This window comes from Moschus berezovskii, chromosome 17 (assembly GCF_049115385.1).
Source record: "Moschus berezovskii isolate FMDL1 chromosome 17, NW_MosBer_1.0, whole genome shotgun sequence".
NCBI lineage: Eukaryota > Metazoa > Chordata > Mammalia > Artiodactyla > Moschidae > Moschus > Moschus berezovskii.
This window is the reverse complement of record NC_142476.1, coordinates 45,162,719-45,186,907: the sequence shown is the minus strand read 5'-3', so window position 1 is coordinate 45,186,907 and position 24,189 is coordinate 45,162,719. Positions and strand designations below refer to the sequence as shown.

General features: G+C 58.6%; 1 protein-coding gene across 3 annotated transcripts in view; it reads right to left on the bottom strand.

Annotated features, from left to right (window-relative positions):
* The window catches only part of ESPN (espin), a 33,910-nt gene extending 10,532 nt beyond the window's left edge, over positions 1-23,378 (bottom strand). For all 3 annotated transcript variants that reach the window (XM_055419448.1, XM_055419450.1, XM_088845423.1), the window contains exons 1-7: positions 22,913-23,378; positions 19,276-19,469; positions 7,247-7,433; positions 6,924-7,106; positions 6,623-6,754; positions 3,443-3,644; positions 2,265-2,536 (exon numbers count right to left, since the gene is read on the bottom strand). In XM_055419448.1, the coding sequence (XP_055275423.1) occupies positions 2,265-2,536; positions 3,443-3,644; positions 6,623-6,754; positions 6,924-7,106; positions 7,247-7,433; positions 19,276-19,469; positions 22,913-23,206 (1,464 nt within the window). In that variant the 5' untranslated portion in view covers positions 23,207-23,378. The remainder of the gene's footprint in view (positions 1-2,264; positions 2,537-3,442; positions 3,645-6,622; positions 6,755-6,923; positions 7,107-7,246; positions 7,434-19,275; positions 19,470-22,912) is intronic.
* Positions 23,379-24,189: the final 811 nt, after the last annotated feature.

Here is a 24,189-nt window from a genome sequence, read left to right as displayed (position 1 = left end):
CTCGAGAGCCCGCGTCCTGCTGCGCTCCTGTTTGTCCAGGGCCCTCGGCGGGCCGGCCCGGGGCCGCGTCTGCTCCTACCTGCGACCGTGCCGGTGGCCCCCCGCTGTGCACCTGGCGGCGGGGGCGGCATAGACCCGACACCTGCGCTACCTGATCCCTCCTCTCAGGTTACAGCCCAGCCCGCCCGCCCGACCGCGCCCTCGAGCGCCGAAGAGCTCTGTCGGCCTGACATCACCCAGAGCCTGCCAATCCCCGGCCGAACCCCCGAAACAGTCGGGAGTGCTACGGGGGAGGGGGGTGGCCAACTGCTGGGTCAAACCTGGCCGCCGCGCCTACCCCGCGGGCCAGATGTGGTCTCGCCCCCGCTGCATCTCTCTCCCTCCGCTCCGCGCTGAGCACCCCAGCCTCCATCCGCCAGAGACAACTCGGACCTCACCGTGGGCACTCCCATGTTTGGCCCCCCGGAGTTCCGGGTCACGCTCCCGCTCTTCCCCTCCCGCATCTGGAAACCATCGCGGTCTGCGTAAGGGACACCGGCACTCGCGCCCGAGACTCGGATTTCAGGGGCGGCAGGGCGGGTTCGGGTGACAGCGCGGGCGGCCCGCCCCGTCGCAGCCGACCCCCACAAAGCCCAGCCCGGTAAGAAAGACAAGAGGCGGAGGGGCCAAAGGCCAAGTCACCTAGCAGGGGCTGTCCTCTGCCCCACCCTCAGTCCGAGCGTCCCCGCGGTGGCCCCGGACCCTCCGAGTCCCACCCGGACGGGCTCACGTTGCAAGGAAACGCGACACCGCAGGATTCGTTTTCTGGGCCGGCCTGCCCCCTAGGCGCCCCCTGGAGCCCCGAGGCGCGGACGCCGCGACCCTGCTCCTGCCCGCGGTCGGGGAAAAAAGCCGCGGCGGGGGGCGCGGAGCACACAAAGAGTCCTTTGTGGAGCGGCCCAGCGCCTGCCTCCGGGCACGCACACACCCGGGAGGGGCACGGGACCGCGCAGTCCTGGTGTTCTGGCTCAGGGGAGCGGAGGGGAGGGAGCTCAGGCCGGGCCACCCGTCCTGCGGCTGGGGGCTGAAAGCAGAGCCCACCAGCTCGGCCAGGAGAGTCCACTGGCCCAAGGCACCCTGCAGGCCTCTCCTGGGCCCCCTCCACCTTCCGGAGATGAAAGGGGAAGCCACTGAGGGCCTGATCTGAGGTGGCAAGAAGGGGGTAGGCGGGTGGCCTTGCAGGGACTGTATCCTTTCCTTCCCCCACCCGGTGGTCGTGTGACCTGGGTCACCTATGGGAATTGGTTACTGAACTTGGCTCTGGAGAGCTTGCCTTGGGCTTGAGAGAGACCTAGAAGGTCAAAGCTCCCAGAGGACCTTAGGGGGGCTCTATTCTTTACCCCAGACTCAGTCACCTGGGGTCTCAGGGGCCCTCCCTTCTCAGACCAGCCTGATTTTCTCCTCTTGGCCAGAACTCCAGGGCTCCCTCTGGACCTCCACGCCGCCCAGGACTCTCAGAGCTGTCCACGCCAGCCCTCTGTACCTTCCCTGCTCCAAAGCCTCGGCCTGGATCCTACAGGCCCTGGATCATGGGTCCCTCACACTCAGAGTGTCCCCCTGAACTCAGCTCCTTCTCACTAGCTTGCTTCTCCCCAGGGAGAGACCCCATCTTAGGACCGGCTTGTCTATTCACCTGGGAGCTAAAGCCCCAAACTGGGGAGCCAGCCTCCTTATTACCCCCTGCCTCCAGCCCCCACTGCTGAGGGTGCTGAGCCCTACTGATGCTCCCTCCTGGTGCTCCCTTCCACCCTCCTCCAACTCTCACCTTCACTACTGCCTGCATCTCCCACCTGGAAGACACTCCCTTGGGAGCCATTCTCCCCCTGTGCCCAGAGCTGGGTACATGTAGGTCTGTGGGGACGCAGTTTACATGTATTCTCTGCCATTTCCATGAGCACCCTGCTCCTCTGGGCAAGATGGGGTGAGGATCTAGCTCCTGAGAGGCATGGCTGTCAGGGTATATGTTCCTTCATGCCTCTCCTCCTCCCCATCTCCCCAAAGGGTGGTAGCTATGTCTCCCTTGTCTCCCTGTCTCCAGCATCCAGCCCTGGGTCACCATGGAACTGAGCAGAAGTTTTGACTCCTGAACAGGCCATTGGACCAGGGACCCTGATCCCTTGCCCTGTACCCACGAGCCAGGCTAGCCGTTGGCCTCCACTGTCCCCCATCAGCCCACTCCCGGATCTGGAGGGAGGCAGGCTGTGTGTGGGGGGGGATTTCACTACCTCCTTCTTGAAGGTCTCCGTCTCCACGTGTCGGAGTTTGTTCTTCATCTGCAGATAGATGTCAGCTGCTTGTAGCCCTTCAAGGGGCTTGGGAGCTGGGAAGCCTGGCGGGGGTGGGGGCAGCTGGGTGCCTGGGGGCGGGGGTGGTGGAGGGAAGCCAGGTGGTGGCGGTGGTGCTTTGGTTTTCTCCACCTTCCCACAGGGCAGGTCCGGCTCTGGGCTCAGCATGTCCATGTAGCTCTGTATGTCTGCTGCTCTTGGACTGGGAACCCCTGAGAGGGAGGGAAAGATGGGTTGGGGAGTTTTCAGAAAGGCTGACCCCCAGCTGGAGACCCCTCTTCTGCCTGGAAATGACCTGCCACTGGGGGAGGCTGGCTCCAGTGGAGCTTGGCATGCATGGCTCCACTGTGGGTCCACCATCACCCTGGCCCTGCCCACCCACAGCTCTGCACTGTGCTCAGGCTGGAGGGGAGCTGGCAGAGGGTCTGGGCTCCAGGATGGGCTTACAGGGAAGAGCCACCGGGAGGGCAGAGGGGTGGCTCCTCAGGGCAGATCTGGCAGGGCAGGTGGCAGGAGTATGGACGGCCACACCCCAGCTTTGCAGGGTGCCCGTCAGCTCTGTAGGCTACCACCTGGTGGCCTGAATCCGGCATCACACCTAAGCTAGGGCGTGGTCAGCATGTGTGGACATACGTGCCTGGCTTCTGCTGAGTGTGCATTCATGTGTGTTCATGAATGTGTGTACATGCTTCTTTGTACTTGTGAATATGTTTGCATTAGACCTGAGGTCTATGAGTGTGTGCAGGTAGTATAAGTGTGTACACATGTCTGTGTATTCATATTTACAGATTGTGTGTACACCTGTATAAGTGTGCACTCGAGTGTGGGTAGGCGTGTATAACATCTGGGGAACTTGTGTGAATGAGGATGAATTCTAAGTGGGGTGCGTGTAGCTTCTGTGGGTGGGAGGGTACCTGTGGATGTACAGGCATGTTTGTGATGGACACACACAAGCATGAGTGTGTGTCACCTGTCCTCACCAGAAGCAGCGTCCCCTCCTGGTGACCTGGGCAGTCTCCAGTGTCAGCCACGGGCACAGTAGGTCCAGGGATGGCCCTGAGGGCCCACTGGGCTGGCTCTCATCTGCTCCCCCTCCCACCTCCTCCAGGCCCACTCACCATGCACAGAGCGCTGGCCCTTGACACTGGAGTGGCCGGAGGAGCAGGAGTCGTAGTTGGAGAGGGTACTGGTAGGCGAGCTGAGGTCAAAGTTCGGCGGCTGGACTGACATGGTGGTATTGGGTGAGGACATGCCTGAGTCAGGCTGCTTGGTCTCCAGGTCAGCAGATGGATCCCGGGACAGCACGCGGTGCTCTACACTCTGAGCGGGAGAGGAGGCCATAAGGGCAATCCTGCCCCAAAGACCAGCACATTCTGGGCCAGGGTCCTGCCGGGTGACCTCGGTCAAGCCACTTGCCTTTCTGGGCTCCCTTCCCCGTCATGAGAAGGTCTCTTCTCAGGTTCTTCCCAGGCTGAGATTCAAACCCAGCTCCCCAAGAGTAGGACCATGGGTTCCTGGAAAACTCCCAGCCCTGGTTGGTCTCAGTTCAGGGGTTGGGGACTGCCAGAAGAGAGGGTGCTGGGCTGGACCCCAAGTGAGGGCACCCATGGCACCAGCCTTCCCCTTTTTCATCAGCGGGCAGAGGGCCCAGGCTCCAGTGCAGCGAGGAGGCATAGGCAGAGTGGGTAAGGACATCTGAGCAGCTGGAGATAGGGGAGGGGTGCACAGCACCCACAACTTGCAGGAAAGACTGATCCCCCAGGATGGGCCAGCAACCCCCATCTCTCCCTGCTGGCCTGGAGCAAACTCCATCACCAACCCAGCCCCAGTCTCCTGATGGAGGCTTTGGGGAAAGGGTGGGGCCTGGGGTGGCCCAGCTGAGCTGGGGGAAGTCAGCCTGAGCTCAGCCATCCCCCACCACTGCCTCTGCCCCTGCCCACGGCCTGACCCTCCCACCTGGGAGCAGGCTAGGGTGGGGGCTCTGCTTACGTTGCCCATGCTGGCCCTGCTGCCGGCAAGACTGCTGCTTGTTCGCTCGCTGCCTCCTGCCCAGGCCTGCTCCTCCCTGCCCTGAGCCCCCTCCCTGCCTGAGAAGTGTCACAGGCCCCCCGGGAATGGTAGGCAGGCCTGGCACCAGGTAACAGCGGCCACGCTCATTGGCCCCGTAATTAGGGGCTCTGCAGGAGTGTTTGCCTTTTCTGGGCCAGTATCCTCCATGGCTTGGATCTGTCACACTGCAGCTGGGCCCGCCTAGTGAGGGGACCAGCGCGTCCCCACCCCACCTGGTTCAGCGGGGCCAGGCCCTGCTGCCTAAGCCATGAGCCATGAGGAACCATAGGAGCTGGGCTGGGGTGGCAGCCTAAAGCTGCCAAGCCTTCCTTAGCTGGCAGCAGTGGGTACCAGGGGTGCCCAGCCCTGACCTGGAGATAGCAGAGGTTAGGGGCAAAGGCTTTGCAGCCTGGGGGGGATGGTTTCAAATTTCATCTCCCCCACTTACTAGCTCCATGCATGACCTTTCTGTCCCTTGTCCTTTCTGTCTGTACCTAAAACTCTTCATCTGTAAGTGGGAATAACAGTACTTCCTGCCTCATTATATTGCAACAAATACTTTAAAAGTTAGTGAAGTGCCAGTGCATGGTAGCCAGTAAATACCATATGTGTCAACTGACAATATTAATACACAGTGCATATTAACTGCAATTACACTGTAAAGCACTAGGCAGGGTACCTACTGCAGTCAGAATTCAGGGAGTGGTTCTTGTTTGCTCATTGCCTGCAGCCAAAGCTTCCATTAGGAGGCACTGTTCCTCCCAACCCCAAACAATTTCAGATGTTTTCAGTGGAAAGGAGGCCACCCCAGTGCAGAAATGCCCTTCACAATGTCCACTTCTGCTTGTATACCCCAGTGACAGGTTTCTCACTACCTGAAGCATCACTAATTTCTCTGGGTGGCCCTTTCTTGGTGTGGGATGAATTCTTCCTCGGTACCAGAGCAGTCTGACCCCTGGGCCTTGCTGTGCTCTGAGGTCCCCAGAACCAGGGTGTCCCCATGTGCTCGAAGGCAGGGTATGCAGTGCTCTGGACAAGAGGCCATAGGCCCTCTCTCCCCTAGCCTCATTTCGCAGCTCCTCTCATGGCCAAGCTGTCCCTTCTGATCTGATGCCTGTGAAACCAGCTCTTTCCTCCCCTTGTGCACCAGATGAGGCAGAGCCCTGGACTGGGAATCACCCACATCTGAGCTCAAGTCCCAGTGGGTTACTTCATGGCTTTGTAACCATAATAAAATAATTTAAAAAGAGTAACACAGCTTTGCAATTATGAAGTAGCCGTGCAGTAAGCAAACATGCAGAGTAGCGGTAAAGAGTAGGATCTCCAGGTTAGGCCACTGGGTCTCCCCAAAACTCAGTGTACCCACCTGTGAAATGGGGACACTAGCACTTCCTACCTCAGAGGATGGTACGTATGTGTGTACACACTCAGTTGTGTCCAACTTTTTGCAACCCCATGGACTGCAAAGAGTCCACTGCAACCTCTGGTGGACTGTAGCCCACCAGGCTCCTCTGTTCATGAGATTTCCCAGGCAAGGATACTGGAGTGGGTGGCCATTTCCTTCTCCAGGTTCGCCACTCAGGGATCCTCCTGCAATTGTCAGGAAGATTCTTTACCTCTGAGCCACCAGGGAAGTCCCTGGGGGGGTGGTGGTGAGAGTTAAATGGATGTATGTGCATGCTACGTCGCTTCAGTCGTGTCTGACTCTTTGCGACCCCATAGACTGTAGTTCCCCAGGCTTCTCTGTCCGTGGGATTCTCCAGGAAAGAATCCTGGAGTGGGTTGCCATGCCCGTCTCCAGGGGATCTTCCTGACCCAGGGATCGAACCCGCGACTCTTACTTCTCCTGCATTGGCAGGCGGGTTCTTTACCACTGGCGCCACCTGGGAAGCCTGAGAGTTGAATGAGCTCATTAATACATGGGGGCAGGTGAACGCACTTTACTGTTCCCACTGTGTGTGTCGTTTATCCGAACCTTGAGTCTCATCAGGATGAGGCTGGTCCTGTTTCCCTCGGTATTTTTGCCTCCATCCCCTCACTCCCTAGTGGTCAGCGGTCCTGGGGTGAGAGGTCATGGGTAGTGGTCTAGGGCACTTATTCCTGTGACCTCGGGCAAGGGGCTTCACTTTCCTGAACCTCAGCTTCTTCCGTGGCATAAGGGGTAACAACACGTACCCCTTAGGGAAGGTGGGGGCAGGGTAGGGGGTGCAATGACATGGCGAGGTGGGGGAGCAGCGCCCTGGGCGTACCAGGTTCTCCACGGTGCGCAGGTAACGGGTGCAGTGACTGTGGCCATTGTAGTCCGCGAGGTCGGCGGCCGTGTACCCGTCGCGGTCGCGGACGTCCAGCTCCGCGCCGTTCACTACCAGGATCTGGCAGCACTGCAGGAGCGCGCAGTGAGGACCCCTGGCCCATAGCCGGGACCTCGGCACGGGGGCAGAGCTGTGCTGCGAGCGTGGCGCCAGCAGAGGGCGCCCGCCCCTCCCACTCTCGCCTGGCCTCCAGGCCACGCCCCGGGCCCGCCCCCGCCCCGCCCCGCCCCGCCCTCACCTCCAGCTCCCCGTTCTCCGCGGCGTCATGCAGCGGGGTCCCGCCCCACAGGTCGGCGGCGATCTCGCCGCCGTGCAACAGGAGCCAGCTGAGCACTTTGGCGTGGCCGCGGCTGGCCGCGAAATGCATGGCCGTGGCGCCGTCCTTGTCCTTCTCCGACAGGCTCACGTTGGTGCAGCTCACCTGGGAGAGAGGGGGCGGGGCAGAGGGGGCGGGGACTGGGCTCCAGCCCCCTCCTATCCCCGCCCCCGTCCCATCCCCGCCCCCGTCCCGTACAGGCCCCGCCTCCCCCGGGCCCCGCACTGACGTGTCCCAGAGCTCACCAGCCACACGATGACCGAGATGTGGCCCATCTGCGCTGCGGCGTGCAGCGGGGTCATGCCATCGTGAGCGCTCAGGTGCGGGTCCGCGTCGCACTCCTGCACCAGGTACTGCGTCACCTCTAGGTGGCCCTCCTGGCACGCCAGGTACAGGGGCGTGGCACCGTTCTTGGTTTGGGCATTCACTCCCCTGCGGAAGACGTAGCACCCACCGTGGGCTCTCAGCGCCCACCCACCTCCAAAGCCTCCTTCGCCCCTTGACCGCTTCCAGGGAGCCCTGGAGGGTAACTGGAGAAGACCTGGTCTCTGGGTCCGGCTGCCCGACTCCCTCTGGACACAGTCCTGTGCCAGCCTTCCTGGGTGGGGGCCCTCTGGCTTGCTCCCCATCTACCCCTCGCAGCCTCCTTTCTGCAGTGCACGTCTAGTGACTGGCTAGTCTCTGCCCTCAGTAAACAACTCACCTTTTTACCAAGGTCTACAAGGACGCTGTGATCTGGCCTCCCCCTACCTTTTCAGCCACATGGATCCACTGTCACTGTGAGTCCCCGCTGTCTGACCTCTGTGTCTTTGATTACGTCCCCCCTCTGACTGGGGATGTTTTCCCATCTCTCTTGAAGACTCAGTACAGGGATTTCCCTGGTGGTCCAGTGACCAGGATCACACGTTCCCAAGGCAGGGGGCCTGGGGTTCCATCCTTGGTCAGGGAACTAGATCCCTTATGCTGCAACTAAGACCTGGTGCAGCCCCAAAAATAAATACATATTTTAAAAAAGACTCAGTACAGACCCCTCCTTCACGAGGCTTGTTCCACTACAAGAACAGGCTTTTCCAGCCTCTGTGCCCTATACTGCCCTGGGTTCACTCCATGGGCCACCTGTCATGCCCAGTGGATCAAAACTTGTTTTGGCCTCTGCCACCCGCAGAAGACTGAACTCCCAGAGGGCAGAGTGGTAATGTCACCAGATAAAACACACAAAATATCTGAACTTCGGATGTGTTTAGTCTCTCAGTCGTGTGCAATGCTTTGTGACGCCATGAACTGTATCCTGCCGGGCTCCTCTGTCCATGGAATTTTCCAGGCCAGAATACTGGAGTGGGTTGCTATTTCCTTCTCCAGGGGATCTTCCTGACCCAGGGATTGAACCTGCGTCTCCTGCAACGGCAGGTGGATTCTTTACCACTGAGCCACCAGAGACAACAAAAAATTTTCTAGTACAAGTATATGCCCAATGGGCATGTGGACATACATATTCTAAACTGTTAATTGTTGTTTATCCAAAATTAAAATTGTCTTGTAGTTGTTGTCAGTCTGGCCACCCTACAGATGAATGCCATCCACTGAGCATGTCCCATGTGCTGTGACACTAGCAGGCAGATTCTCAGTGAACACCCTACCTTAACTCCTACTGTCATTCCCATTTTGCAGAGGGGCAACTGAAGCTCAGGGGCTGTGACTTGCCCAAGGTCACACAGCTGCTAAGTGGTGTTTGAACACACATCTGTCCGTGTGATGGAGGGCCAGGTGCACAGCAAGAACCAAGGGAGTGGAGGAGGGGCCGTTTCCTGTCTTCACTCCCTCAGGCTTCTGGGGGCCTAGCTTGCAGCTGTCACTGCCCCTCATCCCTGCTCCCACCTCCCACAGAAGGGTGTTAACTGGAGAGCCACTCTCAAGAAGTGGAGTGCTGTTGGGGAATAGGGACGCTGGCCTGGCCGCTGGCTGAGCCTCAGTTTTTCTGACTTCACAATGGGTGTGGACACCAGGGTGTAGTTACCAGATATGAGCACCAGGTGGAACCACAATCTAGGCCCAGACCCAGGAGCTCCCAGTGGGTCCAGGATGGAGGCTGGCGGAGAGTAGGAGCTAAGTCCCTCTGGGCTGGATCAGGACTCTGGGCCCCAGGAACTGCCATTTTTCATCAGATATCATACCCTCCCACCCGTATGCCTCCCCCATCTATTTGCTCACGACATCACACACTCCACCCCCACCATCTACACCCTCCCTCCCTCATCCAATTGCCAGCTGTGTGTCCATTAATGAGGGCACCAGGCCACCCAGTCCTCCTCGACCCGGGCCCCCATTCCATCATCCATGCTCTTGTCACCCACCCATGACTTGGCCCCTCCCTCTCACATACCCCTCGGACCCTCAGCTGACTTCCCCCTGTCCCCAAGACCCCATCCCTGTCCACTTTCCTGACCCCTGCCCACTGCCCAGGCTGCCCGCAGCCCCCACCAGGCACCCAGCCCCAGCTTTCTCCATCCTCCTGAGGTGGGAACCTCCTCCTCAGACACAGAACTGCCACTGGCCAGGGCTGACACTCAGCCTGGGACCCTGCCTGGCTGCCCTCCATTACCCAACCCATGTCAAGGAGGAGTGGGGTGATGAGTCGGGTGATGAGTCCCACCCACACGGCGTACCTGGAGAAGGTGCTGGCTCTCGGCCACCAGCCTCCATGCCCTGGTGCCAGCGTCCCCTGCCCCCCACCCTTGCCATTCACATGCTGGTGCTTCAGGAGGAGCCTGTTTAATATTTCATGACTGACACTCCATGGCCTGAATTATTCACCGCGTAACCAAGGCATGAATTGTGGTGCTGGAGAAGACTCTTGAGAGTCCCCTGGACTGCAAGGAGATCAAATCAGTCAATCCTAAAGGAAATCAACCCTGAATATTCATTAGAAGGACTGACACTGAAGCTGAAGCTCCAAACCTTTGGCCACCTGATGTGAAGAGTTGACGCACTAGAAAAGACCCTGATGCTGGGAAAGATTGAAGACGGGAGAAGAAGGGGATGACAGGGGATGAGAAGGTTGGATGGCATCACTGACTCGATGGACATGAGTTTGAGCAAGCTCCGGGAGATGGTGAAGGATAGAGGAGCCTGGTGACCCACGGGGTCACAAAGAGTCAGGAATGACTTAGTAGGGACTGAACAAAAACAACCAAGGCACAGCAAGTGCTGGGGTCCTGGGGACTGGGGACTGGAGGGGCCACTGCCCAGGACCAGCTGGGCTCTCGAGGGAGGCCTGAGACAATGCACACTGCTCAGGGTGCTAGATCTGCCCGGAGCCTTGTCCTCTCAGTCCTTCCTGCTGGGCAGGTAACTCAGGACCCACGGGTGTCCAGCCAGTCTGAGATATCAGAAGGTCTCAGAAGCTGGCACAGAGCAGGACCTGAGCAGGAAGGGGCAGTCCAGCCCATAGCCTCCCACCAGGCCACTGGTTGACACCCCATCTGGAGGCTCTGCTACAAAGTAAATGCTCAATAACCCATTCTAGAGTCACAGCCCCCAGCCTGGGAGACCCCAGAACATGGGGCAGGTTCGCTGATGAGCTGGGGTGGGAAAGGGGGTCCTAGCCTTATTCCCCTCTTCTACATCAGCCTAGAGGCAAGAAGAATGGGCGCCCTCACTCTCACTGAAGAAAACTACAAAAATATGGATGAAAGACTTCCTTGGTGGTCCTGGGGCTGAGACTCTAAGCTCCCAATGCACAGGGCTCAGGTTCGATCCCTGGTCACCCTGGTCAGGGAAATAGAGCCTGCATGCCACCACTAAGACCCACAGCAGCCAAATAAATATATACATAAATACTTTAAAAAATATGGATGAGCACAAGGAATGAGATAATAAGTTCAGATGGAGAGAGAAGTGACAGGGGAGCCTGTTGGGCTTCCGTCTATGGGGTCACACAGAGTCGGACATGACTGAAGTGACTTAGCAGCAGCAGCAGTAGCAGCAGCAGTATATGTATAAATTATTTATAAGGATTAACACATAACAGGGATAGCAAGTACCATCCACTGAACAATTGCTCTGTGCTGAGTGTGGAAGGTAGCACAGTACACGTGTCCCCCATCTAGTCCGCCTAATGCCCTTATAGGGGAAGTGCTAGCATTGCTTCCCTTTTACAGAGGAGACTGAGAGCTAGACTCACTCGAGAGGCAGAGGGGACCGCAGTGTAAGGAGGGCCTGGCCTGTGGGCTGCTTGCAAGCAGTGTCTTGCATCCGGTCTCCGTTCACAAAGCCGTCCATGAAGTAAGGATAATAAGCGACCCTGAGACATTCTTGGAGAGCCCTCAGCAAGGCCTAGCACCTTCCATGTGTTTTAGGATTCCTCATCCCTGTGCCTCTGGTGGGGGGCACTGTGGGCCTGGGGTATCCTGGCTCCACCAAGCATGGGTCAGGCTGGGCAGTATTTTGACTGTGGGGAGTCACTGGAGCATAGGGGTAGGGTCTCGGGGGACCCCACCTGGCTTCAGCCCATCGAGTTCTGGCCATAATGGTGCCATGGATGACCAGTCCAGTCCAAGCCCCTGCCCTTTGCCTTGGCCTCCACCCTGACTTTGCAGTTTTCAGGGCCGGGCATGTTCTTTACCTTCCCGGGCCTCAGTTTCCACACAGGACAAATCAGTATCACAGTTGTGGTCTCTTCATGCCTCTTGTGAGAGACAAAGGGGAAAGCTTTGGAAAATAGCAAGTTTTCTCCCAGGGAGGCAGGTCATGGCTTCCTGGTACCACTGCCCCAGTCTGACCTAGCAACCCCCTTAGGCCCCCCAGGTCTCAACACCATCACTTCCACACTACCAGCCTCATCTGCTGTCCCCTCCCCGCTCCTGAACACCTGCTCCTCTTGGCACCAACAAGCTCAGGCCAGGTCTTCTCAGACTCCTTGGCTGGGTAGGCCCTGGATGGCCACCTGACCTCCAAACGTTGGGATGTCCCAAAACTTCCTTTCTAAACACACTCTGCTCCTGCTGAGGTCATCTATTTCCTGGGGTCAAAGGCCACCTGAACCTAATGCCACTCATCTCTCCAGCTTGGACCTGGAGTACATGCGGCACCCCCCTCAGCCCATTCAACCATCCGGGCATTGAGCAGTTTCTTGAAATTCACATGCTTTTTTTTTTCTTTTTAATTTTAAAAACAATTTTGGCTATTCTCTGGGTATTGTGGGATCTTAGTTCTCTAACCAGGGATCAAACCCACCCCCTTGGCCATGAAAGCACAGAGTCCTAACCAACTGGGAATTCACCCTTTACATGCTTTCACATGAAGCAAATCTCTCCACACTCCCTCACCCCACCCTTTTGGTCACCATTTCAGTAAAGGACACCAGGCCACCCTCCCTTGAGTCCAAACTCTAGGAGTCTTTGGAAACCCTTGACTTCTTTTGTAAGTCTAAGTTTCCTTAGCAACCATCACACAAATCAAGATGTATACTTTTCTTCCTCTTGGGAACAAAGATGATATGGACAGACGGTAACTATTAAGTCATCCTGGATGACACAAAGGAAACATGGAATGCTTGGAAGGGTTTGCTGAAAACCTCCATCCAGGACTGGTGGCAGCTTACTGCAACTGTTGCCACCAGGAACAAGGACCGAGCTGCCCAGGGAGGCAGACCCCAGTCACAGAACAGCTTCTTCAGTGTCCTCCCCACTGGCAATAATTTCTGCCCCCAGGTAAGTCTGGCAGGGGCTGATCTCCACCAGGATTAGATCTGGGTGTGGGGTAAGGTCACTGGAACGGAAAGTCTTAGAGCTTTTGGCGGGTCTTGGAGAAGGAAATGGTAACCCACTCCAGTATTCTTGCCTGGAGAATCCCATAGACGGAGAAGCCTGGTAGGCTACCGTCCACGGGGTCGCAAAGAGTCGGACACGACTGAGTGATTTTACTTACTTAGGTCTCTTATAAGTGCACAACTCTGCACTTATTTGAAATGATCCACAATCAGGACTGGCCTGGGGAAGAAACACAGCCCTGATTTAAGGAAGATTCTAGAACAAACAGCTTTACACCCAACCCATCAGCAAGCCTGGAATAAGCCTTCACCGGTCTGTAATTCTCCCAGCCTTCCAGGCCCTCCTGGCTCACAATGAGGACATGTATGAACCCCCAGGGCCACTGTCCCGGCCAGTTCTACCTGCTATGCTAACAGGGCAGCCCCTCTCCCACTCAGCTCTCACCTCCCCACAAAGGCGTTCCTGGGACTCCCCTGGAAGTCCAGTAGCTAACACTCTGTGCTTTCAATGTAGGGGCCCTGGGTTCGATCCCTGGTCAGGGAACTAGATCCCGCATGCTACAACTGAGTTTGCATGCTGCAACTAAAGATCCTGTGTGTCGTGACTTAAGACCCAGAACAGCCAAATAAATAATTTAAAAAAGAAAGAGAGAGAGAAGCCTTCCTGGACCTTCCTGGACATTTTTAAGAAATCCCTCAACCACTGCCTTCAAACTACCATGGTCCACTTCACAGCACTTGTGACTCTCGAATTGTCTTAGCACTTTTTTCATTCATCCCAGGGACACCCATTAGGAGGCTTCCACAGGCCAGGACGGGGCAAAGAGTGAAGACAGCAGAGCTCTGCCCTCTCAAGCCTGGGTCCACCAGGGCCACCAGGGCACCCAATGCACTGATGCATGAGGAGGAGCATCCCTGTGTGTACACACGCTCTTGGTCTGGCCCCTTCTTTGCCCCTGGGAATGCCCCCAAGTCGGCTCCATTAAGCCATAAGGACTCACTACATCCCCAGCACTAGCAGGGTGGGCACTTAGGCTACATTTGGGTGCTAGCTGTTGAGTGAGTAGACATGGGGGTGAGTGAGATGGGCAGCCGGGCCTGGATGGAATTCAGGAGTTCTGCGATGTCTCCTCGTATGTGGCCTCAGCTGGTCCATTTGCCCATGGGCCCCGGGGAGGCCTGGAGGGAGTTCCCTCTGAGGTCACAGGCAGTGAGCTACAGGCAGGGCTGGACAAGATCCGGTGGATTCCAGACTCCTCCCTCCTTCAGTGAGTATTTATGAAGTGTCAGGCCCTCGGGATGCAGGATGGAGAGGAAGAGATGCTGTCATTACAGGGGGAGGCAGGTGATAAGAGGATGCGCTAAGATGCACAGAGAGTAATGCCAGGTAGTGGGGAGGTGGGGAGAGTGAGGAAGACCAGGAGCGGGGGTGGGGGGGGTGGGGGTGGGGGGGCGTGTGTCTGTGTCCTGGGGCATGTCCGTCTGAGGAAGGCGCAGGGAGCAAAGACTTGCAGAGGGGAGGGAGCAACCCTGGGCTCTCTGGGGAAGAGAGTGAGGCAGTGGGAATGACCCATTGCTATTGTTGTCACTAAGTCATGTCCAACTCTGCGTCCCCACAGACTGTAGTAGCCCACCAGGCTCCTCTGTCCTCCACTATCTCCCGGAGTCTGCTCAAATTCTTGTCCATTGAGCAAAACGTGATCCACTGGAGAAGGAAATGGCAACCCACTTCAGTATTCTTGAAGTGGGTTGATCTGAGCAAAGGTCAGAGGTCAGAGGGCACCGGCCTGTTGCAGGAGCAGTAAGGAAACCCGAGAGACAGAGCAGAGTTGGTGATTAGGGAGCAGCTGGAGGTGAGGTGTGGGGAGTCCAGAGTGAGGAGGGCTTCTGGGCTGCTACAAGGAAGTGGCCTTCCCTATCAGTGATGGAGAAGCCTGTGACCTGACCAGGGATCTGATCTGTGGTCTCAAAGGTGGGCACAGGTAGACAGGAAGAGGGCAGAGAGGCCAACTGGGGCCTGGGTACCATGACAGGCTTGGATCAGGAGTTACCTGTGGGCCATAATTCCATCAGGTCCCTCCTTTCTCAGAGCCTCTCCACCTGGGTCAGTGTCCCCAGTGTGCCAGTATGGGCTCCCCCAGGCTCCGTTGCCCAGGGGATCTCAGCAAATACAAGGGCAGACCAGGGAGTGGTAATTGAGAGTGAACGCACCCTACTGCCTGTGGTAGAAACAGATGCCTGGCAGGGAACAGCAGCCCCAGTCCTAGGCAAAGGCCCCAGGCCTTCTAAGGGGGAGCTGAGCCATAGGTCTGGGGCTCCCTAGTAGGTGAGCAACTGAGGCTTCTTGCTTGAGGCCAGGGCTGCCTGAACGTTTCAGCTGGACAGGGCTCCAGGAGCAGCCAGCTTCCACGAAACTCAGCACTACAGAAGGAAAACAGGCATCCCAGAAAAACATGAAAGGTCCTAAGAGATTAGCGCCTGGGCCAGGAGTGAGAAACTCAAGCTCCGATACTCTGGCCACCTGATGTGAAGAGCGGACTCATTTCCCTGATGCTGGGAAAGATTGAAAGCAAAAGGAGAAGGGGGCGGCAGAGAATGAGATGGTTGGATGGCATCACCAACTCAGTGGATATGAGTTTGAACGAGGAGATAGTGAAGGACAGGGAAGCCTGGCATGCTGCAGTTCATGGGGTTGCAGAGAGTCAGGCGTGACTGAGCAACTGAGCAACAATAGGAGTGGGAGACAGACCCCGAGAGGAGGTGCAGCTTGGACAAGGCCACACAGGGAGCCAGCGGGACCCTGGCCGGTCAGTTAGCCCCTCGGAGACACCATTTCTTTATCTACAGCCCCATGAGGCAAGGGCATTTGTTTGTTTGGTTCACTGATGTGTCCTGGGCACTTGGCCCAGAGCAGATGCTCAATAAATATGAGTTGGATGAGGGGACTTCCTTGGAGGTTCAGTGGCTAGGACTGAACGCAGTCCTAATGCAGGTGGCCCAGGTTCGAGCCCTGGTAGGGGAACTAGATCCCACGTACCACAACTAAGGGTTCATAAGCCACAACTAAAACATTATGTGTACGGCAACCAAAACTCGGTGCAGCCAAACACATACACAAGTAAAAATAAATAAATATTTTTTCAAGGGATACTTAAGGACTTCGGGAAGGTCATGTACACACTGCTATATTTAAAATGGATAACCAGCAAAGACCTATTGTACAGCACATGGAACTCTGCTCCATGTTACGTGCCAGCCTGGATAGGAGCAGTGGGGTTTGGGGGAGAACGGATACCTGTATATATATAGCTGACTCCTTTTGCTGTTCACCTGAAACTACCACAATGTTGTTAATCGGCTGTACCCCAGTACAAAATGTTTTTGGTGTTCAAAAAAATTAAAATTAAATAAAAAAATATAAGCCACTAGTTACACAAGTCTGTCTGTAAAATGAGCCGATTACAGAGCTACTGCCCAGGGTGAGGCTCAGACGGCTGGTTGGTGTCAGACCCCTGCACTCAGCAGGAGGGATCTGGTCAGAAATCTCTGGGCAGACTGGTTTTCCAGCTGGTTTTCCGGCTCTCCATGACTGGTAGACCATGGCAGGGCCCCAGGGGGAAGACAAGGCCTGGAGCTCTGCGCAGGCCCCCCCCCACCAACTCTCCCCTGCTTCAATTCTCAGGCCTAAGCATCCCAGCAGAGCCCAGGGCTCTCTACTGGTTACTCAAGCCCCCGGCGAGCACACAGGTGAGGCACAGTGAACATGAGACAGTTCCTGGGCCCCAAGACGCCGCCACCAGGATGGTCAAGAGCTCTGAGGGCACCTGCTCCTCATCTCCTCCGTGGTCCCCCTCCACCAACACTAGTGCCCTTGGCCAGGAGGGCTGACCCTCCTGACTCCGTCTCCCTCAGACCCAGGGCCTGGGACAGCTCCAGCCCAGTTCCAGCCAGCCCCCATGCCAGCAGCTTAAGGACTGTTTCCCCAGGGGCCTCAGAGGGAAGGTCCCACGGGGCAGCGGCCACTGAGGTCATGGTGGCAATTCCTCTGCCTCTGGGGGGACTTGCCCAGTGGACTGGGGTAGACTGGAGGAGGGGTGGGTGGGTATGGGCCATTCCTGCACTCTCCAGTCCTGCCCAGAGCCCCGAGGTGCAGCCCATCTTTGGCCAGGCCCTCTCCTGAGGCCTTCCAGCCCTCCTGCTCCTCTGCAGCTTGTCAGAGCAGCCATGGCTCATAGCTGCCCACAGCCTCCTGCGCAGGATCAAGTTTCCCACTCAGGAGCAGCTCTTCCTCCCTCACCTGCCGCCAGGGAGAGCTGAGCCCTCGTGAATAATTCACAGCATTTCACAGCAGGCTCATGAGAGCAGAGCCCAGGTGGCCTCCCCCAGAGCCAGGCTCCCTGGGTCCCCTGACTGCACCCTGCAGCCTGGCGCAGCCTGGGCCTCTGCCTCTCCCCAGCCCCCCCACTCCCGCCCTGGGGTCCCCGGCCTTGGGGAGCAGGAGTCTCTACCTCTGAGGTAGGGAGTGGGCACTGGCCCCCAAGTCCTCCAGCCAGCAGGCCCTACCTCAATTCCCAGCCCCCTCCCCCTACCTGAGTCCAGCCTAACAGTCACACAAAAGTACCTCCTTATCAGGCAAGCCACACATCACTGTGGGAACAGAACCCCAGGCCTCTGTCCACTTCCCTGAGATTCATGGGGCACTGGTGGCTCATCGGTCCAGGCCATCTGGCTAGAGAGAGGGTGCCAGGGCCCAATCACAGCCAGCCCCACTGCATGGCCTGGGAGGGCTCAGGGTCCCCCAGGCCCTGAGTCTGCCAGGGTGCCCCCAGCACAGCCTGAGCCTTCCTAAGGCTGCAACCGCAGCCCGTGGAGGCTTGTCTGAGGCCCCAGACTTCTCCATGAGGATGGGCTCAGGGGCCAGACTAGGGCTTCACCCCCATCCCCATCAGCACTTCTGGGGTGGGGGGCCAGAGGCCCTCAGTTCACACCACTGGAGCTAAGTTGGCACTGCCATCTGACTGGCTTCCTGGGGCCCACCATGTGCGATGGGGGAGGCTGGCAGGTGTGAGGGGATGACCACAGCCTGTCTCTCCCTTCTCGGGACCTCTGTGTTGGGTGAGGGGGTGGGGTGAGAACCACCGAGGCAGGGACACACGCAGGTGCAGTGCCCCAGTCCTTACCTGAGAGTCTATCAGGGCGTCTGAGACCAGCACCCGGGGGTGCTGATGGCTGCGGGGTGGGAGCTGACACTTGAGGGTGCCTGGGGCACTCCTCCTTGAAATCCCACTGATTTTGATGTGACCCAGACCCTGGCTTGTCTGGAGGCAGAGGGTTCACTCCAAAGCGGTGCCCAGTGGCTTCTAGTGGGAACGGCTGTGAGACCTTTGCCCCGCAAGGTGCACCTGCTGGTCTCCCATTAACCAAACCGGGGCTCTTGCTTAGCAAGAACAAGCCGGGCCCAGCCATCCTGGGCCCAGCCTGGGGGCTTTCAGCTGCTCCACCTGCACACCAAGTGCTTCTGCCCAACGGGCTGCCCACTGGAGCCACCCTGCCACTTGGCCATGGGGCCAGCCTGGCCTCCTGCCTGCTCCCTGGCGGCCAGTGGCTGGGCAGGCATCCTCAGGGGTGAGGACAGGCCATCCCACCTTGTAGCTCTCAACCTGAGGCTGGGTCCTCTGTCTCCACTTATTTCCCAGGTGTCCCCTTGAACTGACAAAGGTCACCAGTCAGAACTCCCACCTCAGGTCCCAGGGTTACTGGTGTCCACTCCCTCCGGGTCCGGGTGGTATCTTTCCCCAGGACCCCTGTTTCCCTCCAGGTACACCTAAGACCTGGCTCCCTCCTCCCCAGGAACTCCATGACTGCCAGGATCTACACCGAACCCCATTCTTCTGCACCCCCACACCATGGGGTGCACCCAGCCTATAGCTCAGCTGCTTTCTCCGACCAGCTGCTTGCCCAGGGCCCCAGGGGGTTTGGGATCCCCACCCCCCTGATTAGTGGGAATGAGCTGCCGGCCACAGGGTAGGACAAGCTGCTCTGTGACAGACCAGGAGGTAGGGCGAGGGTCTGGGCAAGGGGCCACCTCTCTTCACACTGGATAGCAGTCGTGGCTCCTCCTTCTTGACTAGAGTCTAGGAGTTGCTAGGCGGCATCCCTATGCCCCATTTAGATCAATCTTGCAAATTAACCCAGGCCAGAGCTAGAGGGCCGCCTGCTGTAGGCTGGTAAGGATCCTGGGGAGGGGAAGTGGTCTGTGTGGCCATCTCCAGAGCTGGGGCGGGCTGGGGAGGATCTGCCTGCAGGGCTCAAGTCTTGTGGCTGTGAGCAGCCCACAGGAGGGGAGAATTGTCAGCTTGCAGAGGCACAGTCTCTGGCCAGGCCCCTGGCCATGGGATGGCCCAGAAGCAGTCATTCCCCTGGCATGCTGGAGAGGGAGACAACTTCAGATATTCCCCAGAGCCCTCGCCAGCCCACCCAGAGCCCCCTGGAGAAAAGGGTCCTTACTCAGGGTGGGACCTGACGAGAAGCCTCAGGGAGGGGAAATCTCCTTTGGCGGCGGCATAGTGAACAGGCAGGGCGCCTGTGTCTGTGGCCACGGTGGGGTTCCCACCGCCGTGACGCAGCAGCCAGTTCACCACCTCGGGGTGGCCGAAGCGGGCAGCCAGATGCAGGGCTGTGGCACCAGAATTGTCTCTGTCCTGTGGGAGGAGACTTGTTAGTCCTGAGCCGGTCCTATCTCGCCCAGACCGCTTCCTGCACCCCGCCAGCCTCCAGGACCACTCGGTCCTCCGGCTCCTGACTGGCCCCCCTGAATCTCAGTCCTTAGTGCAGCACCATGCCTTGCATGCTGGGCTGTCAGGACATGGCCCCTGTCATTGTCCCAGCAGGAGCGCCCGTCACCCAGGTGCTCAGGGAATACCCAAAGGAGTCACTGGGTCAGGAAGGGTGGCTATTGGGCCTGCTCTCAGGGTGGGGAGGTATTCCCTGCACCCAACCCGGCCCCCTTCCTCAACCCCCCTCCCCCTCCCCAAATATCCCATAAAAAGAGGCCTCTGGGTTGATGTACCTCCAAAACCCAACCTCAGTACAGAGAGCCGCCCACCCCAGCAGACTCCCTGCTCCCAGTCCCCAGGGAACAGGCTGTTTCCCTGTGGAGGAGGAAGCCTCTGGCGACTGGTGGGCAGGACCCAGGCAGTCGGCCAGTGGTGGTAGGTGTGGGCTAGAAGCAGCCCCAGGGAAGGGCTTGAGCAAGATCCCCTCCCAGGCACTCCAAAGGAGACAGGCCAATGCTTTGGGCCCAGGAGTGCTGCTAGCATCTTCTGTGAACATCCAGGTGTGTGTGTCTGTTGTGGGAGGGGGCATGTGACCTGCAGGCCAAGGCGGGGAGACACTAAGAACCCAGAAGTCTGGACTCAGAGGCTCAGAGTTTGGGAGAGTGGGCACCGGGTCTGGAACAGAACGAGCTCCCAGCACCAAGCACGTGGGATGCTGGAGAGGTAGACAGGGAGCCGCAGGGGCACGGGGAGGGCAGTGGGGCAGTGGTGGAGGCAGGCACCGAGGGAACAGGTGTGGCTGAGGCTGTGGGAACTGGAGGGACCCTGAGCTTAAAGAAGGTGCATCTCAGTCACGGGAGAACCGCTGAGGCTCCTCTAAGTGAAGAAGTGTTGGTTGCTTCAGTCGTGTCCAACTCTTTGCAACTCCATGGACTGCAGCCCGCCAGGCCCCTCTGTTCATGGGATTCTCCAGGCAAGAATACTGGAGTGGGTTGCTAGTCCCTTCTCCAGGGGATCTTCCTGACCCAGGGATCGAACCCAGGTCTCCTGTACTGCAGGCAGAATTTTTTACTCTCTGAGCCATCAGGGAAGCCTCTAAGAAATGCGGGAAGTAAGGGAACAGGGCCCAGGGGCACGGTGGGGAGGTCACAGTCAGACTGTGGGGTGGGGGACAAACAGACTGGCTGATGGGCTAGAATACAGGCAGAGAGAAAGGGGAGGCAGAGAAACAGTCCACAGGAGGCGGAGGATGATGCTGAGAGGCCTCTGTGTGCAGAATGCCCGTGGAGGACCGGAAGACTGGTTTAATCTCTCCTCCTGAGCCCAGCAGCTTCCCTCGTGTGGCTCAAACAGTGCTAAGACTCTGCCTGCAATGCAGGAGACCCGGGTTTGATCCCTGGGCTGGGAAGATCCCCTCAAGAAGGAAATGGCAACCCACTCTAGTATTCTTGCCTGGAGAATCCCATGGACAGAGAAGCCTGGAGGGCTACAGTGCATGCACCCATGGAGTTGCAAAGAGTCGGACACAAATGAATGACTAACACACTTAGTCACACTGAGCCCAGGGGACAAAACTGGCTAGAAGTGACCTGGACAGGCCCACAGTGAAATATGCCCTGCACTCCAGTCCTTGATAAAAACCCTCCTTCCCATTGACCCTGGGGACAGTGGACCTGAGGTTCCAGGGGATCCTGATGGCTCTGGGCCCCTGGGTGGGGGAGGAGAGGGAGGCCCCAGGAAGGAGAGGATCACAAGCCTGTGACCTGTCCTCAAGGTCTCAACAGCTCTAGAGGCTTCAGAAGCCTCACGTGCTGTGGCCTGCACCCTAAAGCTGCTTATCTCCCCAGGCTGAGCAGGGCCCGGGATCGAGGTCATCCTCCCCTACATACACACTTCCGCCCCCAGCACCCAAGCTGACTGGAACTAGAGGGCGGGGGACTTGATAAGCTGGGCACAAGGCCACCTGCTCCTCTACCTCCTCTCCAGTGGCTGGGGAGGCTTCCGGTCAAAGTTGGACACTGGAATCGGGGAGGCATGCCACCTCCCAAATGAGAGGGGAGGCACCACGTGCCAGCAACTCCTGAGAACAGAGCTGGCCCGGAGATAAGGGACCTGGCCATCTCCCAGGAAGGGCGGGATGGGGGGCCTGGCTATTCCTACGGCACCGCCAGTCAGCTCAGAGTCACCCCTGCCTCCTCTACTATACCCAGTTAACACAGTGGTCTCTTGCTAAGCGGAAAATGAGTTCCGTCCCTCCATCCTTGGCTTTCCCCTACAACCATAGGATCCTGCAAATTCTGAACCCAGCCTACGAGCCTACAGGACCTGGCCCTGCTGGTTTCTCCCTGCCTCATCCCACTTCAGACATGCTCACCTCTTTGCTGTCCCCGTCACAGGACAGAATGTGTCCCCCTCAGGGCTTTGTACTTCCTGCTCCTTGTGCTCGGAATTCTCTGGTCATCACCTGGCCACTTCTTCCCCATCAGCCAAAACTTCCTTCAGAGGTCACTCCTCGGAGGGGCCTTCTCTGGCCACCTTGCCCAAGTACTCCCTGATGCTCTCCCCACATAGCCTAGCAGTACCTGGTGGTACCTGGCTTACTCTCTAACCTGTGTGTTTGCTGTTCAGTATCCTGATGGACTGGCAGTCCCAGGGGATCAGGAGCACACCTGGACCCCAGGCCTAGACCCTGCTGGATGCTCTGTTTCTGGCAGGACTGAGCAGGAAAGCTACACACCAGACCTGAGCTGCCTCCTTTTCATCCCGCTCAGGAGAGGCCAGACTGGCTGATACCAGCCTCATGGCCACTGAGTGAGACCAGGTGGGGTCTCAGGGCAGGAAGACTCAGGCTAAGCTGAATAAGCTGGGAAGTGGGAAGGTGCTGACGTCCTGGGATCAGCTCAGATCCTGGGAAGGACCCCATTTACCAACTCCCCCACTCCTTAGGGACACATGCAACTCAGCCTGGGGTGGGCTGCAGGATTTCATGCACCACCCTTCCCAGACCTGATCCTGAAGGATATGGGCTGGCTTCTGACTCCAGGCCCTTTGTTCCCCCCGCCCACTCTCCAGGACTCCCTGGCTCAGTGAGTTCCCCGCACCCTCACCTTAAATGCTATCCCAACTCCATTCTGGTTTCTCATCACTGGGTACTCTTCTAGGCGGTGGCCAGGGCTTGCCAGAGCATCTGCCCGGGTACTCTCAACCCAGGAGCCCACCCTGCCCCAAGTCCTTTGGAGGGAACTCCGAAGCAGGCTTGGCTCCGCGGTGCCCCAAACCATCCACCCTTGAGCCACGAGGGCTCCAGGCCAGAACTCCTTCCTGGGGAGGAAGCCCCCTCGGGGGCCCAGTGAGCGGCGCAAACTCACATGCACTCCGCAGCCTCCCTGCGAGAGCAGCCACTGCAGGCAGGCGAGGTGGCCGGTGGCGGCGGCGTCGTGGGCCGGCGTGGCGCCGTTGCGCGCGCGGGCCGCAGCGGGCAGACCGGCCTCCTCTACCAGGAAGCGCAGACAGTGCAGCTTGCCGGCGCGGGCCGCATGGTGCACCGGCAGCGCGTCCAGCGGGTCGCGCAGCGAGGGCCCCAGCAGGCGGGCGGCGTGCAGGGACCGCAGCACGTCCAGGTCGCCCTGGCGCGCCGCCTGCAGCGCCTGCTCCAGGGCCATGGTGCCGCCTGCGGCGCCGTGACCCGGGCTCAGCGCGTCCCCCGAGGTGCCATACGCTCTTTCTCTGGCACAGGGAGAGCCGGCGGCCGGGCCGTCGGGGCCTGCGGGTCGGGAGGCGGAGCGGCTGCCGGCCGGGCCTCTGTTCCGCGCTGCCTCGCCGGCTCAGCTCGGCCTCCGCCGCGCCCTGGGGTAGGGAGCACCGGAGGCGCGCGGCTTAAGGCTCGGGCCTGCCCCCAACCCCGCCCCCGCCCCGCCCCCGACCCCGCCTCCGCTCCGAGGGCCGGACTGCGGCCACAGGGGCGGTGCGCCCGGAGACTTCTCTCCTAATTTATTATACCTCCGGTCAGAACGGAGACCCCAGAGGGTGATCAGACTGGGTTTGAATTCGAGAGCCGTCCAGAGCGTCCAGACGAACTCATTCATCAATCCCGTGCCAGTTGGAGGCTCTGGGGACACAAGCCAGCAAACAGTGACCGAAATTCGAGAGTGACAAGTGTGATCAGAACAAGAAAACGGGGATCTAGGGAGTGAGTTGTGGAGGCTATGTGGGCAGCCGGGGAAGGGCCATCTGGGGAGGGGCGGTGGGCTGGACTTTATTCGAAGGCGCACAGAGGAAAGCCCCAGGCATGAGAGACTTGGGGAGCAAGGGCCACGCACCAGGAACGAGCCTAACAAGTCCTTAAGGGGTTCTGGGTCTATGCCTTGGAGGGTGGGACGGGTGCTGGGCCCTCAGCCTTTCTGGGTCCCCCCAGACCCCAATAACTGTCCTCAGATTTCAGATTTCCCAAGGAAGGGTGAGAAAGAAGGGGAAAAAGACAGGAAGGCCTGGTGTACTCTGGTTTCCGGTCCTAGAGACCCTGGGCTCAGAGCGTGCCCAGAGCTACCCTCTGGGGTGGGGGAGTCAACTGTGAGCTTGGGGCCCTGAGGCTGCCAAATAAAGAGAGACAGAGAAGCAGGCTGCAAGGGCTGGGGAGGGGGACGGG